At 41.9% G+C, this 13,471-nt stretch overlaps 1 protein-coding gene across 2 annotated transcripts in view; it reads right to left on the reverse strand.

Moving 5' to 3' along the window:
* LOC107561750 (sacsin-like) overlaps positions 1-13,471 on the reverse strand; it is a 47,943-nt gene that overhangs the window by 32,815 nt on the left and 1,657 nt on the right. For both annotated transcript variants that reach the window (XM_016246224.1, XM_016246223.1), the window contains exons 2-3: positions 12,570-12,888; positions 11,187-11,337 (exon numbers count right to left, since the gene is read on the reverse strand). In XM_016246224.1, the coding sequence (XP_016101710.1) occupies positions 11,187-11,337; positions 12,570-12,592 (174 nt within the window). In that variant the 5' untranslated portion in view covers positions 12,593-12,888. The remainder of the gene's footprint in view (positions 1-11,186; positions 11,338-12,569; positions 12,889-13,471) is intronic.

The following is a 13,471-nucleotide window of genomic DNA, read 5'->3' on the forward strand; positions in this document are numbered from 1 at the left end:
ATATCCTCGCAAGACCTTTCAGATATATTTGCATTACTCTGGCTCATTCCCCAGTGGTGGTATGTAAGATATTTTATGTTCATAACAGGCAAGTGGCCGCATGAATAGCGGGAAAATTACGCATTGTAGTCTTTATCCAGTCATAAAAATAGAATTCACAGTTTAACGCGGAATGTCACGGAATTTGTCAAATTTTGAATGAATTAATCAAAAGTAGGTCATTACACTTAAATCAAATCACGATATGGACTAGTATCTGTAAATATTAAGCCCGTATCTGTAAGTATTAAGCCGCAAAAGTCGATTTAAATATGAATCCTGCATGTCTCTGTAAATGAATGGTGCAGACGCGCGGTTTCATTTACTACACACACACACTGAAGCGCGAGTGACACTTGCGGTGATTTCAGCATCTGCCGTCTCACTAAATGAGGACGTAAACATGAACAACATCTCCAGAACTGCTCTGAGAGTCACTTCATGAGCATTTTAGTGTTTAATTTGAGTAAAACTAGCGTCATATCACATACACAGAACTGTAAAGGTATTCACGGCAACCCGTCAAAATAAAAGTCCGGTTTGATTTGAAGACATTGTGTGCCTATAACTATTTTTCAGTAAAATGTACATTGCCTACTACTACTACTACTACTACTACTACTACTAAAATGAAACAAACATTATTTTTTAAGGAATAATCACACTAAACATTTCTTCAATGTTTTAATTTTAATAGTAAATCCCCTTTGTTTGCTTAATTTTCAATAATTAAAATAAAAGATAGAAAGATAGATTAACATTTTTGCCTTCATTTGATAACCAGAAAAATTAAAATACACAACACAGAATTTCTAAGTAATTAAAAAATTCATAAGGCTACTTTAAAGAGCAGGTCATATGGTATTTTAAAGTGTCCTAATATTGTGTTGGAGTCCCCTACAACAGGTTTAAATGCATCTAAGGTCAGAAAACATTGTAATTTTCTCAGAATATACATTTAATATTAGAGTCATATGCCAATGATTTCGAAATTATTCGTTCCAAGCAAGTTCGGAGCAAACCCCTCCCTTCTATAAGCCTACTCTGCTCTGATTGGTCAGCTGGCCAAGCCTGTTGTGATAGGCACAGAGAGGAGTCCTTGAGCAAGTTAGAGTGTTACCATTCACAAAGCACCTTTACATAAAACAATAATATAGTGCTCCAATCCATTCTTATAATAATGATTTTTTTAAATGGCGCTCACTCGTTTTTGTGAAAGAACCAAGAAGGACCATGTCACTTTCCACACAGGCACACTTCATGTTTGGTTGAAATAATCCTTAAGAATGTAAATTTATAATTTCCTTCAGTTTAATTTAAATGTGCAATTAAAATAAATAAAAAATGTATATTTTAACTTTTAGAATTAGACAGCCTTGCGTTGTGTAGACAATTGCATAGTGAAAATTACCTCAAGGCACCACCTAGTGTCCAACCTACTCTAATACTATTATGTCCTGTTTAAATGTGAACAAGGGATTTACAACATAAAATAAATCCTTTATTTATAACATGTACATCAAAAATCTAAAAGATTAGACACAACTATGAGACACGGTCGTGCAGCAGCGAGCAACAGTGAAAGGAACCTCAAGGTTGTAAATGTGTGAAATTGTATATGGCCCCATTTCTGTATTTTGCCTGGGGCCCCCAAATCACTAAATCCGCTCCTGCATTAAATGATATTGTAGTATTGTAAAGAAGTTCTGTCAGTCAATGGAATCACTTTCGGGGGGAAAATGGGATCAGTCACTGGACTAAAAACTGTTGTTTTGAGTGTTGACTGGATTCTAACTTAAATGACTCTGATTGATCATTGCGATTAAGAAATCAATAGATATGTCTGTGATTTGTGGCTACAAAAACACTCACAAAAACGAATGCACTGGACCATTTGCCAAATCTGTTTCGCCAATACACTGTTATTACATCTTCAACTGGGAGTGCTCTTACTTTTGTTTGAGGGTGCATAGCACCCCCGTAGAACTGGGCCTGATTTGGACAGGGACAGGAAATTTCATTATCAGATTTTCGTTGTAAACACTCAATTCCATGCTGTCATAAAAGATAGTTTGTGATAACACAATATGGGCAACTAGCCCCTCAAGGTAGTAAAAGAACAATGAGTAATGTATCAAATGTATCATATTTTCATATAGTTCATCTTCCATGGATGAGAGAAAAAAGAATGAAATGCCTTAGGAGAACATTTGGAAGAATGGAGAATTACCAAAAGCAAAAAATTCCTAAACTTATTAGAAACGTTGGAATGATGCCAAGATTAGTGGTCACATGGTTTATGATCATACAAAATCAGACTGTATGCACAGATTAATCTCAACTAACCCATAACACTATAGCACACCTCTGAAGAATTTTGGGCCAGACTGTACGGTCCGGTCCTCTGTGGTTGTAAGTATGAATGTTAGCTGAGATCTGAGAGCTGGCTTTCTCCAGGCTATTTTTTGAGTCTGACATACTTGTAGGGTAAAGGAATATTCTCCCACCTGCTCCAGTCATTCAGGGACGCTTCCTGATCGGTCCCGTTCCCGGACACACTGCCGCTTGGTCCTCAACCGGCTGAGAGGCTCTCACTCGCGGTGCTATGCGATGGTACTGGACATCGTTGGTGAACGGCCCACCGCTCCTCCACCTCCTGGCGGACGGCGATGGCTCTTCCGGTTGAGGGCAGCCGGCAGCGAGTCCCCCGTTCCCTGCTCCTCCCCAATCGTGGCAGACGGCAGAAGGCTCCGCCCTCCTGGCGAACGGGGCCTCCGCTCCCTCTCGGGAGCGCAGCAGCGAGCTCTCCGTCCCACCTCGTCTTCCATCGTTCCAGCACCATCGCCTCGGGCAGCCACCGGCGGTCTCTCCGCTCGTTCCTGCTGCCCGATCTCCTCAGCACCACGAGCCCCCTCAGCAGCAAGGGCTCTCTGACAGTGTGTCCCTCCTTCCTCCCGGGTTTCGGCACCAATGTAACAAAGTTCGTAGTCACGGGAAGGAGGAGGCGGGAACCGGCGAACATATAAAGAAAACTTTAATAAAATAAACAAACACAAAATGAAAGTAAAACGTGTCCCTACTTCCTCGCGCACGACTGCCGCACACAAAACACAAAATAACATCCAGGCCTGGTCCTCTCTCGTCTTTCACTGTCATAGCTCCTCCTTTTATCCTTCCGGAGCTCCTCCGTGGGACTCGATACCGGTGAGTGGTGCAGGTGTCGCTCATTACCAATTACTCCACCGGCCTCGCTCCATTCCCACGGCTCTTGGCCCCACCCCCACTCACCACAGCGGGAATTATGCAAATGTTTTACCCTTTGACATGTAGCCATCACGGAAGTGGGATTCAAATTACTAAAGACTTATTTAGGCTGTACAGAGTCAATTCTTTCTTTTGGGAGACAATAACTTTATTTATCATGCACTTTTGGCTTTACAACTTTGCAGATCGTTTACATTCACATACAGCTACATTACACCGCATAAAAGGCAATATTCAAAATGGCATAATAAGGACACTTTAAGCTGTTAGCCAGGTTCCCACTCACATATTTTTAAGATAATTTTATGATATATCACATAAAAATGTTGGATAGAAAACCAAAATATTTCCAAAATGTGCATTATAAAAAATGTATTACACTAATAAGGACCCCTAAGAACCTGAGCACATTGTGCTCCAAGCTAGTAGCTGAGAAGCACCAATATAACCAACTTCGCTCGAGGGGAAAGAGTGGAACATTAAACAGACAGAACTCGCGCCTGTATAGCAGGGACATCTAAGTTATAAAATCTGGCAAATGTGGACAGCGACGACCAGCCGGCGGCCGCACATATCTTACCAATAGAAATTCTGCTGGACCACGCCCAGGAGGAGGCCATCCCTCTTGTGGAATGGGCCCTCACACCTATAGGGCATTGCAAGCCTTCTGAGGCGTAAGCCAAGGCTATTGCATCGACAATCCAGCAAGAAAATCACTGCTTTGTGGCCGGCGGTCCTTTATGGCGGCCTCCAAAGCAAAAGAAAAGCTGCTCAGACTGCCTAGACAGGCTAAAGCGCTTTAGGTATACTCTCAGAGCCCTTACTGGACAGAGCATGTTCGGACCCTGCTCACCATCTGTAATGGGGAGCGCCAATAGGGAGATCACCTGAGCTCTGAACGGAGTTGAGAGCACTTTAGGAACATAAACATGTCTTGGTTTTAGAACAACTTTACAGTCATTAGGCCCAAACTCAAGACATGAGGTCGCTGATTGACAGTGCTTGCAAGTCACCCACTCGCTTAACCGACGCCAAGGCAAGGAGGAGGGCCGTTTTAAGCGATAAGGGCTGCAAATCGGCCGAACTGAGCGGCTCGAAGGGGGGCCCTCTTAGGGCCCGCAGGACTATAGACAAGTCCCAAGTACGACACGGTCTGAGGGCGAGGAGTATTCAGCCTCTGTGCACCCTTCAGGAACTTAACGATCAGGTCGTTTCTGCCGATAGATTGGCCAGCTTCGAGAGAATGATTCGCTGCGATAGCTGCCACATACTTTGAGCATGGAGGGGGCACGCCTCTTATCCAGCAACTCTTTCAAAAAGGTTAGCACGTGGGACACGTCACATGATATCGGGTCCAAACTTCGTGCAGAACACCAGTTAAGGAAGACCGACCATTTTAGGCTGTAAAGCCGTCTTGTAGACGGCTCTCTTGCCCTCCTAAATCGTATTGCTTACTCTCGCTGGGAGCTGATTAAGCTCCCGTCGAGGCACCATACATGAAGGCTCCACAGCTCCGGCCGGGGATGCCAAATCATGCCTTTTGCCTGTGATAAAAGGTTCCTCCTCAGCGGAATGGGCCACAGGGGCTGCTGCTGAGAGCTGCACTAGCTCCGGGAACCAGGCCTGGTTCCTCCAGAGTGGGGCCACTAGGAGGAGAGAGCAGTTGGTCTCCCTGACCCGCCTGATGACCTGAGGAATCAGGGTGATCGGGTGAAATGCGCATAGGCGAGCCCTAGGCCAGTCGTGGGCCAGAGCATCTCGCTGTATCGAGAAATATGTTGGGCAGTGAGAGTTGTCTTCTGAGGCGAAGAGGTCGACCTCTGCCTTGCCGAAGACTGACCAGATTTTTTTGTACCGTTTGAGGATGTAGCACCCATTTGCCTGGATCTACCTTGCCTCTGGACAGCATGTCTGCACCATGGTTCAATCTGCCCGGCACGTGAACTGCACGTAATGAGAGGAGTTCCCTCCGTGCCCAAAGGAGGAGGACGACAAGCCATCCTGTATTGAGTGCATGACCTAAGACCGCCTTGGTGATTAATGTAGGCCACCACTGTCATGCTGTCCGACCAGACTAAGACGTGGTGCCCCTTCAAGGTTGGTAGGAAGGTTTTCAGGGCTAAGAAAACCGCCAGCATCTCTAGGCAGTTGATGTGCGGACGCTGCTACAGGACTGACCAGGAGCCGAACGCCGGATTGCCCTCCAACAGGTTTTACTTCGTAAAAGTGCACGGGGCCAGAGACAGTCCAATGGAAGGACTGCATATTGATAGACCACTCCCTTGAACGCAAATCTCAAGAGCGATCTGTGACGGGGGGCTGTGAGGATGTGAAACTACGCGTCTTTCAAATCCACTTACAAAAACCAGTCCTCAGGGTAAATGTGCGCGATAATCTGTTTGATAGTTAACATCTTGAACGGCCGGCACATAAGCGAGCAGTTCGGATGTCTCAGAACCAAGATGGGTCTGAGCCTGCCATCTCTCTTTGGAACGAGGAAGTAGTGGCTGAAACAGCTTGACTCGCTGTTCACTGGGGGCACTATTTCCACAGCACCTTTTGCAAGCAATGTCTGCCTTTCTTGTTGGAGAACGAGCGCTTTGTTGTCCGAAACAGAAGTTTGCATAACACCTCTGAAACGAGGTGGCCTGCGACCGAACTGAAGCGAGTAACCTCGTTAGATTGCGTTTAGAACCCAACTCGACCCATCCGGTATGGCTGCCCAGACCGATAGCCGGGATGCGAGAGGGTTTATTTTGTTAATGAAGGCTCGCCGCACCTGAATTCGCAAGTGTGAAGAGGAAATTTGCTCTTTGGTCTACTACCGCAGCAGTAAAATATTGAGGTCTGCACTGCACCTGTAGGGCGTGACCCGCAGAGAACTAAACTCCATCGCTCAGAGGTGTTTGGAGGGATGGAGGATGAAAGCGAGCTGTTTTTGAGGGAGTTCCGGCCAAGGCGAGGACTAATCCTCTCCTCTTCCTCTCTGCAAAGTTTGCTTTGCTAGACTCAATGCTCTCACAATGAGAGAAACCAGCCCCTGTGACCGCAGCATTAGAGTGGGCATGGTCCAGATGCGTCTAGTCCGAAACGGTCAATGATAATAATCATTGGTGACAGCATTCTCTTTAATCCGCCTAAAAGATCAAACCTCTCATTAGATGAGGGGTCCTGATGATCCTCACATGTAAACACACTGGCAGATCAAAGTGCAGCGTGCATCCGCGCTAGGGGGAGAGTGAAACACGCACTGCTGGCATGTAATCACTCAAACCCGGTTGCTCAGCCCCGCGACTTCACCGTTTCTTCCTCCGAGGCAACTGGTAGGAGAGAACATGAGAGCAGGAGGGGCGGTGCCATCTTCATTGAAGAAGGCAACTGCGAGAGAGCAGAGTGAGACACACACACTCCCATAGTGAGAGCAGCCTCAGCGTCGGCGTGTCCCAGGCGTAAGGCGCATTAAGGTTCAAAGCTGTTAGCTATATGAAATCATAGTGACAGCCTTCCACTCCGATCCGCCTAAAAGGATTGAGCCGCTCGATGTAAAGATGAGCGTTTTTTTTTTACTTGTAAACTCGCCGGTGGATCAAAGCGTCGGGGGAGAGTGAGCGTGCGAAAACTTTACTGGCGTGAGATCACTCAAACCCAGTTGCTCAGCTCCGTGACTTCACCGTTTCCGTCTCCGAGCTCGCTGAGAGAAGACAAACGTTGAGAGCGGGCTACCTTCATTGAAGGCGCGAGCGGAGAAAAGCAAGATTCCTGCTTTCAAGTGAAAGCAGCCTGTCTTAGTGAGCACAGCCTCAGCGACGCACACACAAATGCAATGCTACTACGATCCACCCAGAAGGATGGAGCCGCTCAATGTAACGAGGGGTGTTAATCCTTACGTGTACACACCGGCAGATCAAAGTGCTGCAAGGAGAGTGAGCACGCGGGCTCTGAGCCGGCATGGGATCACTCAAACCTGGATGCTAAGCCCTGTGACGCCACTGTTTCTTTCTCCGAGCTCGCTGAGAGAAGAGAAACGGGAGAGCGGGGCTGCCTTCATTGAAGACGGCGGTCCGTGAGTGGAGAAGAGAGAGACTCATGCTCTGAGTGAGAGCATTCCATCTCAGTGAGCACGCGGCTTTGCGTGGGCGCTGCCCAGACAGGTGACGCACTCACTGCCCTTCTGCATCGTGTAGGATTCCCTGCACAAGCTGCACTTGCGGCATGACATTTGAAACAACGTCGCTAGGAATTTTGCTCAGAAATGTGCTTTTTTTTAAGTGCCGGATGGTCACAGGGGAAGGCTTACCGCTTCTTCTGCTACCGGGGCTTTTCTACGGCGGCGAGCTGCAGGCTTAGCTTCTTCCTTCTTCGGCTTCTAGATTGCAGAGTCAGCAAAGAGATGATCCTTGTCGCTGAAGGAGAATGATCTGATGAAATGGCGCTGCGAGGCGACTTATATAAACGTCGGCTCCGCCCCTTCTGGCGGTCTAAAGCGCCATTGGTTTGTGCAGATACACAAACGTGAACAAATCAGGCTTCAGTACAGAGTAAAACAGGAGTTTTCCCATACACAACATGAAGTGAACGTTCGAAAGGGAAAATTCATCTTTGGCAGGGAAGCGTTTTCTTGTAAAAGATGAGATAACTCGTCAATGGCGGGGAAAGAGTTAAAAATCTAGTATTCAAATTAGTGCTGGGCAACGGTTACATTTTTTAAATCGCGATTAATCGCATGATTTTTCTGTGATTAATCACGCTGTTACGCACAAAATTCAATAATGAATTCAAAAGTAGTGTAATGCGCACTTTTATTTTAAAAGTACTGCTGTATGAACAAAAGTGCAATAACATTTGGTTTCCAAACACTTTAAATAAGGTGCTTTTTACAGCAGTATTCCCTTTACATAGTAGCAGTTAAAATATTTCTGGTAAATCTCCACTTAAACATTAATGTAATCAAATTAAAATCTCCTTTTCATAAAACTTGTGTATTCTTCTTGTGATCGTGCGTCTTGAGGGAGGCTCATACGTGCCGTAATTCGTTGCGATCCTATACACCGGATGCGACAGTTAGCAACAGCTAAAGTCGGTCTACACTGGATGCTAGAGGTGGGCGCTATACCGGTATGAAAGTTACTACCGGTATTATGTTGTTCCATGATATGGATTTTGCTATATCGTGGATACTGTTACATATTCATGAATTCAAATTTTGCATTTATATAGTTTTGTTCAATTTGGTACGCTTCGCAAACTCACAAATGACGATAAAGAGTCAAGGCTGAACGTTTTTGTCCTCTGTGTGCAACACCGTACTACACAGGCATTTGTAATCAAACACATAGAGCATCGTAACAGATCAAATTAATAGAGCACAAATCGCCTACTCCAGTGGTTCCCAAACTGAGGGATAGTGTACAGTCAGCAGATTATTTTGCAAAAGAAACCACTGCAGGATGATAAAGACTACACTACATAATTTTCCTGCTTATCATGCGGCCACATTTCTGATAAGTAAATAATTGAGCGCAAAATATTAATTTGACATTTTAAATACCTCAACATGATGACAAGATGCGCGTTAAATATCGCATGCGATTTATCGTGCAGCCCTAGCTCAGACTACAGATTATGGTGGGCTATTTGAAACAGCAATACCAGGAAAGGTTACTCACTATAATGCAAACACATGTAGCATTTAGGATGCTTTTGATATCAAGTTTTGCTGGTTAGATTTGTCCTTGACACGGTACAAGATGACCTACAATTTAAAACATGAAATTTCTGAAATTGTTTTGTTCAAAAGAAATAATAGTAAATTAATCATTTAAAATAATAATAATTTATTATTATTAAATTTTAATTTAATCTAATTTTAAATTAAATACTAGGAAATGAATATAAAATAGGAAATATACAAAGACAGTTTACTACAGAAAACTACAGTTCAGTTCAATTAACAACAACAAAACAAAAATGCTCCAAGAACTGGTAACTTAAACAGGGTTCGTACAGATACTGCAAAATGAAATTCCAGGACTTTCAAGGACTTTTCACGCACTACTCTTTTGGTTTTCAAGGACTAAAATCAGATCACTTATGAGATTATCACTTATCAAAAAAAATATTGTTCTAATATATAAACTAATAAAACAAATGTTACAAATAAAGTGCAGCACATGCAACGAATGCAATGACTGTGGCAACTTTAACATTTGAAAGGATACTATGGCAAAGTTATCGCTTTCCTTATTCAAACTGATTTTTTTTTCACGAGTATATGATTGACCTGAAGAATAAAAACTAGGCTATATCATACACTTGGAAAATTATGAGCTATATCACCGCTTATCGACACTAGGGGTGTGACAATAAACTTATGAATGCATATACTTGGAACAATAGAACGAGACAATGGTTTAATACTTTAAGAAATATTTGAATGATAAAATATTTGTTTTTTAATTACAAAAAGTAGAACAATGTAGTTATATTTTGAAATGTTTTAACAAATCTAGGGCTTAACTAACAATTATTTTGCTAATCAAGTAATCTACTGATTATTTTGACAAGTATGTTTTAGTAACACAAATAGAACTAAGTGAAAAACAGGCTTTAATACGACTATATTTATATATAAACTAATGATGAGGCAATAAAAATTGGCTCAAATAAAGTATCAAAACCAAGTACATGGTTTTATTGAACAACTGTTAAATACATCATGTAATATGCCTATATTATAACAAATACCTGCAGAGGGCACCAACAGCCTGGTGATGTTTCATGTGATTCAACGACGTTTAAATCCATTTAATTGCAATATTTGGCCATATGCAAGGTGAAAAACCTTTATTTTGAAATCGCGATCTACAATAAATGGCATATTTAGAAATATGTTGATGTATTCTGTGTTGACATAGGTTTATAAATGACTTGAGTTACAAATTAAGTGAGATAACGCACAGTTTTTCCAGATGAACGTTAAGCAACCCAAACTCACCGCATATGCAGAGGAAGAGTTTAGCCACTTTCACACACACAGTCTTCTGGTAAATTGCCGTTAAGAGATCATGTGTGAACAGGACCTTTTCAAAACTACAGGTAAATTTGTTCTGCCAATCATATCCTTCTTATGGATATGACGTGATTACTCTGAGCTGTTTACAAAGCTCTGTTAATTATATAGAAATTTGCTTTTCTATATAAATATGGCTCTAGATGGAAATCTTTGACCATTGCGCCTCGCAGCTTTTTCAGAATGTGTTGCGCTCATCAGCTACGACTCTGCAGTTGGATACTATTATGCGTGTCTCATGTTTATAGGACAAAAAATGTCTGATTGGCAAGTAATGTTGGTTTGGTTGAGCGTGAAAGCGGTGTTCCTCTCATACATTGGTAGGCGAACTCATTAACTCGAACGTGATGTCAACAAGTTAATTTTTTTAATGTAGGACTATCTTATTTTCCCGCAGCTAAATGCCACATGCCGGAGATCCAGCACGGTGCTGGAGAACTTTAAGCCCTGTAATAGATTTTATTTATATGTGCATTTTGTTGTGATCTGTACAGTGGAAAGGCACAAACATCACTGTGGTTTTGGCTGTGTATACACTGCAAAACACTGGAACCTATCACGAGCTCTTACCCTGGGCTGCACACAGATTACAACACAATAGAGCACATTTAAACAATCTGGCCTCTGCCCAGGTTCTAAATCAGTTTCTTTGGGTGGATTATAAACCTGTGTATTTCAGGGGGTTGATTCTGATCACATGGGGAAGGCAACGTGAGGTGATGCTCTTCATTTGGAGATTCTCTTCATAGAATTAACTGTATTTAACTGTATATGAAATATAATCTGAAAAATTTTACAAAAGTTTCCAGCTCACCAGTTTTCCATTGTGAAACAGCTGCTGCTGAGACACAGGATAGTCTGTTTCTTGGCAGATCAGGTTCTTGATGTACCTGATCACTGTAGACGGGGGGACCTGGAAGACCCTCTTGCCTAGATAGTCATGACAGACTATCACCCATGGCAACCTAAAATCACAACGATTCACAGGCTTTAATTTCAAAAGGCCTTAAAAGAACATGCTCAGGTCATATTTCACCTCAAAGAAAACAAATATAATTTTTTTTTTATTGTTAAGAAAATACATTTTATTTTTAGGACTAAGATGTTTTGCATTTTGACATTGTATTCATGAAAATTAAGCACATTTCCCCCAAAGTTCTCATTAACATAGTAAAAATACATATTTTTCATTACAGTAATATGAAAAAAATATATACAGTATTATTTAAAATGTAAATTATTTATATCCCATTCAAGTATGCATAATGCCTTTAGTTCATGGTGACTATTACAAAAATGTTATCTTATACATATATATATATATACTGGAATTTAATTGGAATGAAAATGACTCTAGAAAATGTGTAATTTTTTCATTAATATTTTTATTTTTATGACGTAAGGTATTCTGTATGAATATCCAGGTCGTATTTCATTTTGAACATTAAACCAGTTTTTAGGACCATTAAAATGGTATGCATTGTAACATTGACTTTATGCTTCTCATTACTGTAATATATATATATATTACAGTAATGAGAAGCATAAAGTCAATGTTACAATGCATACCATTTTAATGGTCCTAAAAACTGGTTTAATGTTCAAAATGAAATACGACCTGGATATTCATACAGAATACCTTACGTCATAAAAATAAAAATATTAATGAAAAAATTACACATTTTCTAGAGTCATTTTCATTCCAATTAAATTCCAGTATCTCAATGGGTCGATAGTTTCGGTCTTAAGACAAAATGAGTCTGACATACAACATAAAATTACAAAGATCACTTTATTTTTGTTCTTTCACTGAGAAGAAACACTTCAAGGATGGTTTTTGTTTTTTTATGGCCATGACTGATGATCCTTTCATGCACTACAAACCCTAATAGAAATGCATGGATCCTGCCACATCACCTCTGCAGTTAAAAATCAAATTACACCTATTAGGGGCCTATTATCAAATTTGAGCCATATCCATATCATAGCCATATCTTCTAAAAGCCAGAGATTGGAGGAATCTATCTAGTGACAATTCACATGCTACCAGATTATAAAATAAGAAGTTAATGTCTTACTGAATTTGTTATTTATAACAACTGACAAGGATAACGTAGTTTAGATAGTTACCGGTCTCACTGAAGTCAAAAACAACATCAAGCCGTTTACTAACTTATACTAATTCATCTCAACTTACCACGGGTCGTGACCGGTTGCCATTGCTTTTCAGCCACACTGCGGTTATTCGCGCACGCAGACATTCATCGAGCATTACACTATGCCGTACCGCTATCCTCCGGAGAAAATCCTCCGCATTGGGCATTCATTGATTTACTCTGACCCTTTTGGTCTCAATCTGAAAGAATCATCCCATCCTGTGCGCTATAAGCTTCGTGTGCCTGTGTTGTGCTCTTGGACCCTCCTCCTCCTGCGGTTTAATAAACGGCTCGTGCTGTTAAGCCAACGGTTTGTCCCATAGATGCCACGCTTTGTCGCAGTGTTTTAAAAGAAGGATTCTGGAAGAAAGAAAGAAAGAAAATGTCACAAATGCTGCTTCTTCCATGACAACGCCTTCTTAAGAGCGTCTTCTGTGAATGTGAAAGATGTGTGTTTGTGTAGTTTGTTGTTTTTGACTCGGACTGAGCGCCATGAATGCTGGGAGTTGAAGTCCTCTAGTGTAATGCGCGCGCACAAACATATCAGTTATTTTAAAGGGGTCATATGATGCTGCTAAAAAGAACATTATTTGGTGTATTTGGTGTAATGAAATGTGTTTATGCGGTTTAAAGTAAAAAAAAAAAAACATTTCCCACATACTGTACATTATTGTTTCTCCTCTATGCCCGCCTTTTTGAAACACATCGATTTTTACAAAGCTCATCTGTCTGAAAAGCGAGGTGTGCTGTGATTGGACAGCTATCCAGTGCGTTGTGATTGGCTGAATTGGTGTGTGACCGAAATGTTACGCCCCTTACCATACTGTGATGCCCTGTCCGGCCGGAGCGACGAGACAAAAACATTAAAACCCATTATAAACGAGGCATTTGTTGCATCCAGTGGGGACATAATTACGGATTATAATGACTTATACTGTTTTTT

The sequence above is a fragment of the Sinocyclocheilus grahami genome, unplaced genomic scaffold (assembly GCF_001515645.1).
Source record: "Sinocyclocheilus grahami isolate Dianchi unplaced genomic scaffold, SAMN03320097.WGS_v1.1 scaffold790.1, whole genome shotgun sequence".
Taxonomy (NCBI): domain Eukaryota; kingdom Metazoa; phylum Chordata; class Actinopteri; order Cypriniformes; family Cyprinidae; genus Sinocyclocheilus; species Sinocyclocheilus grahami.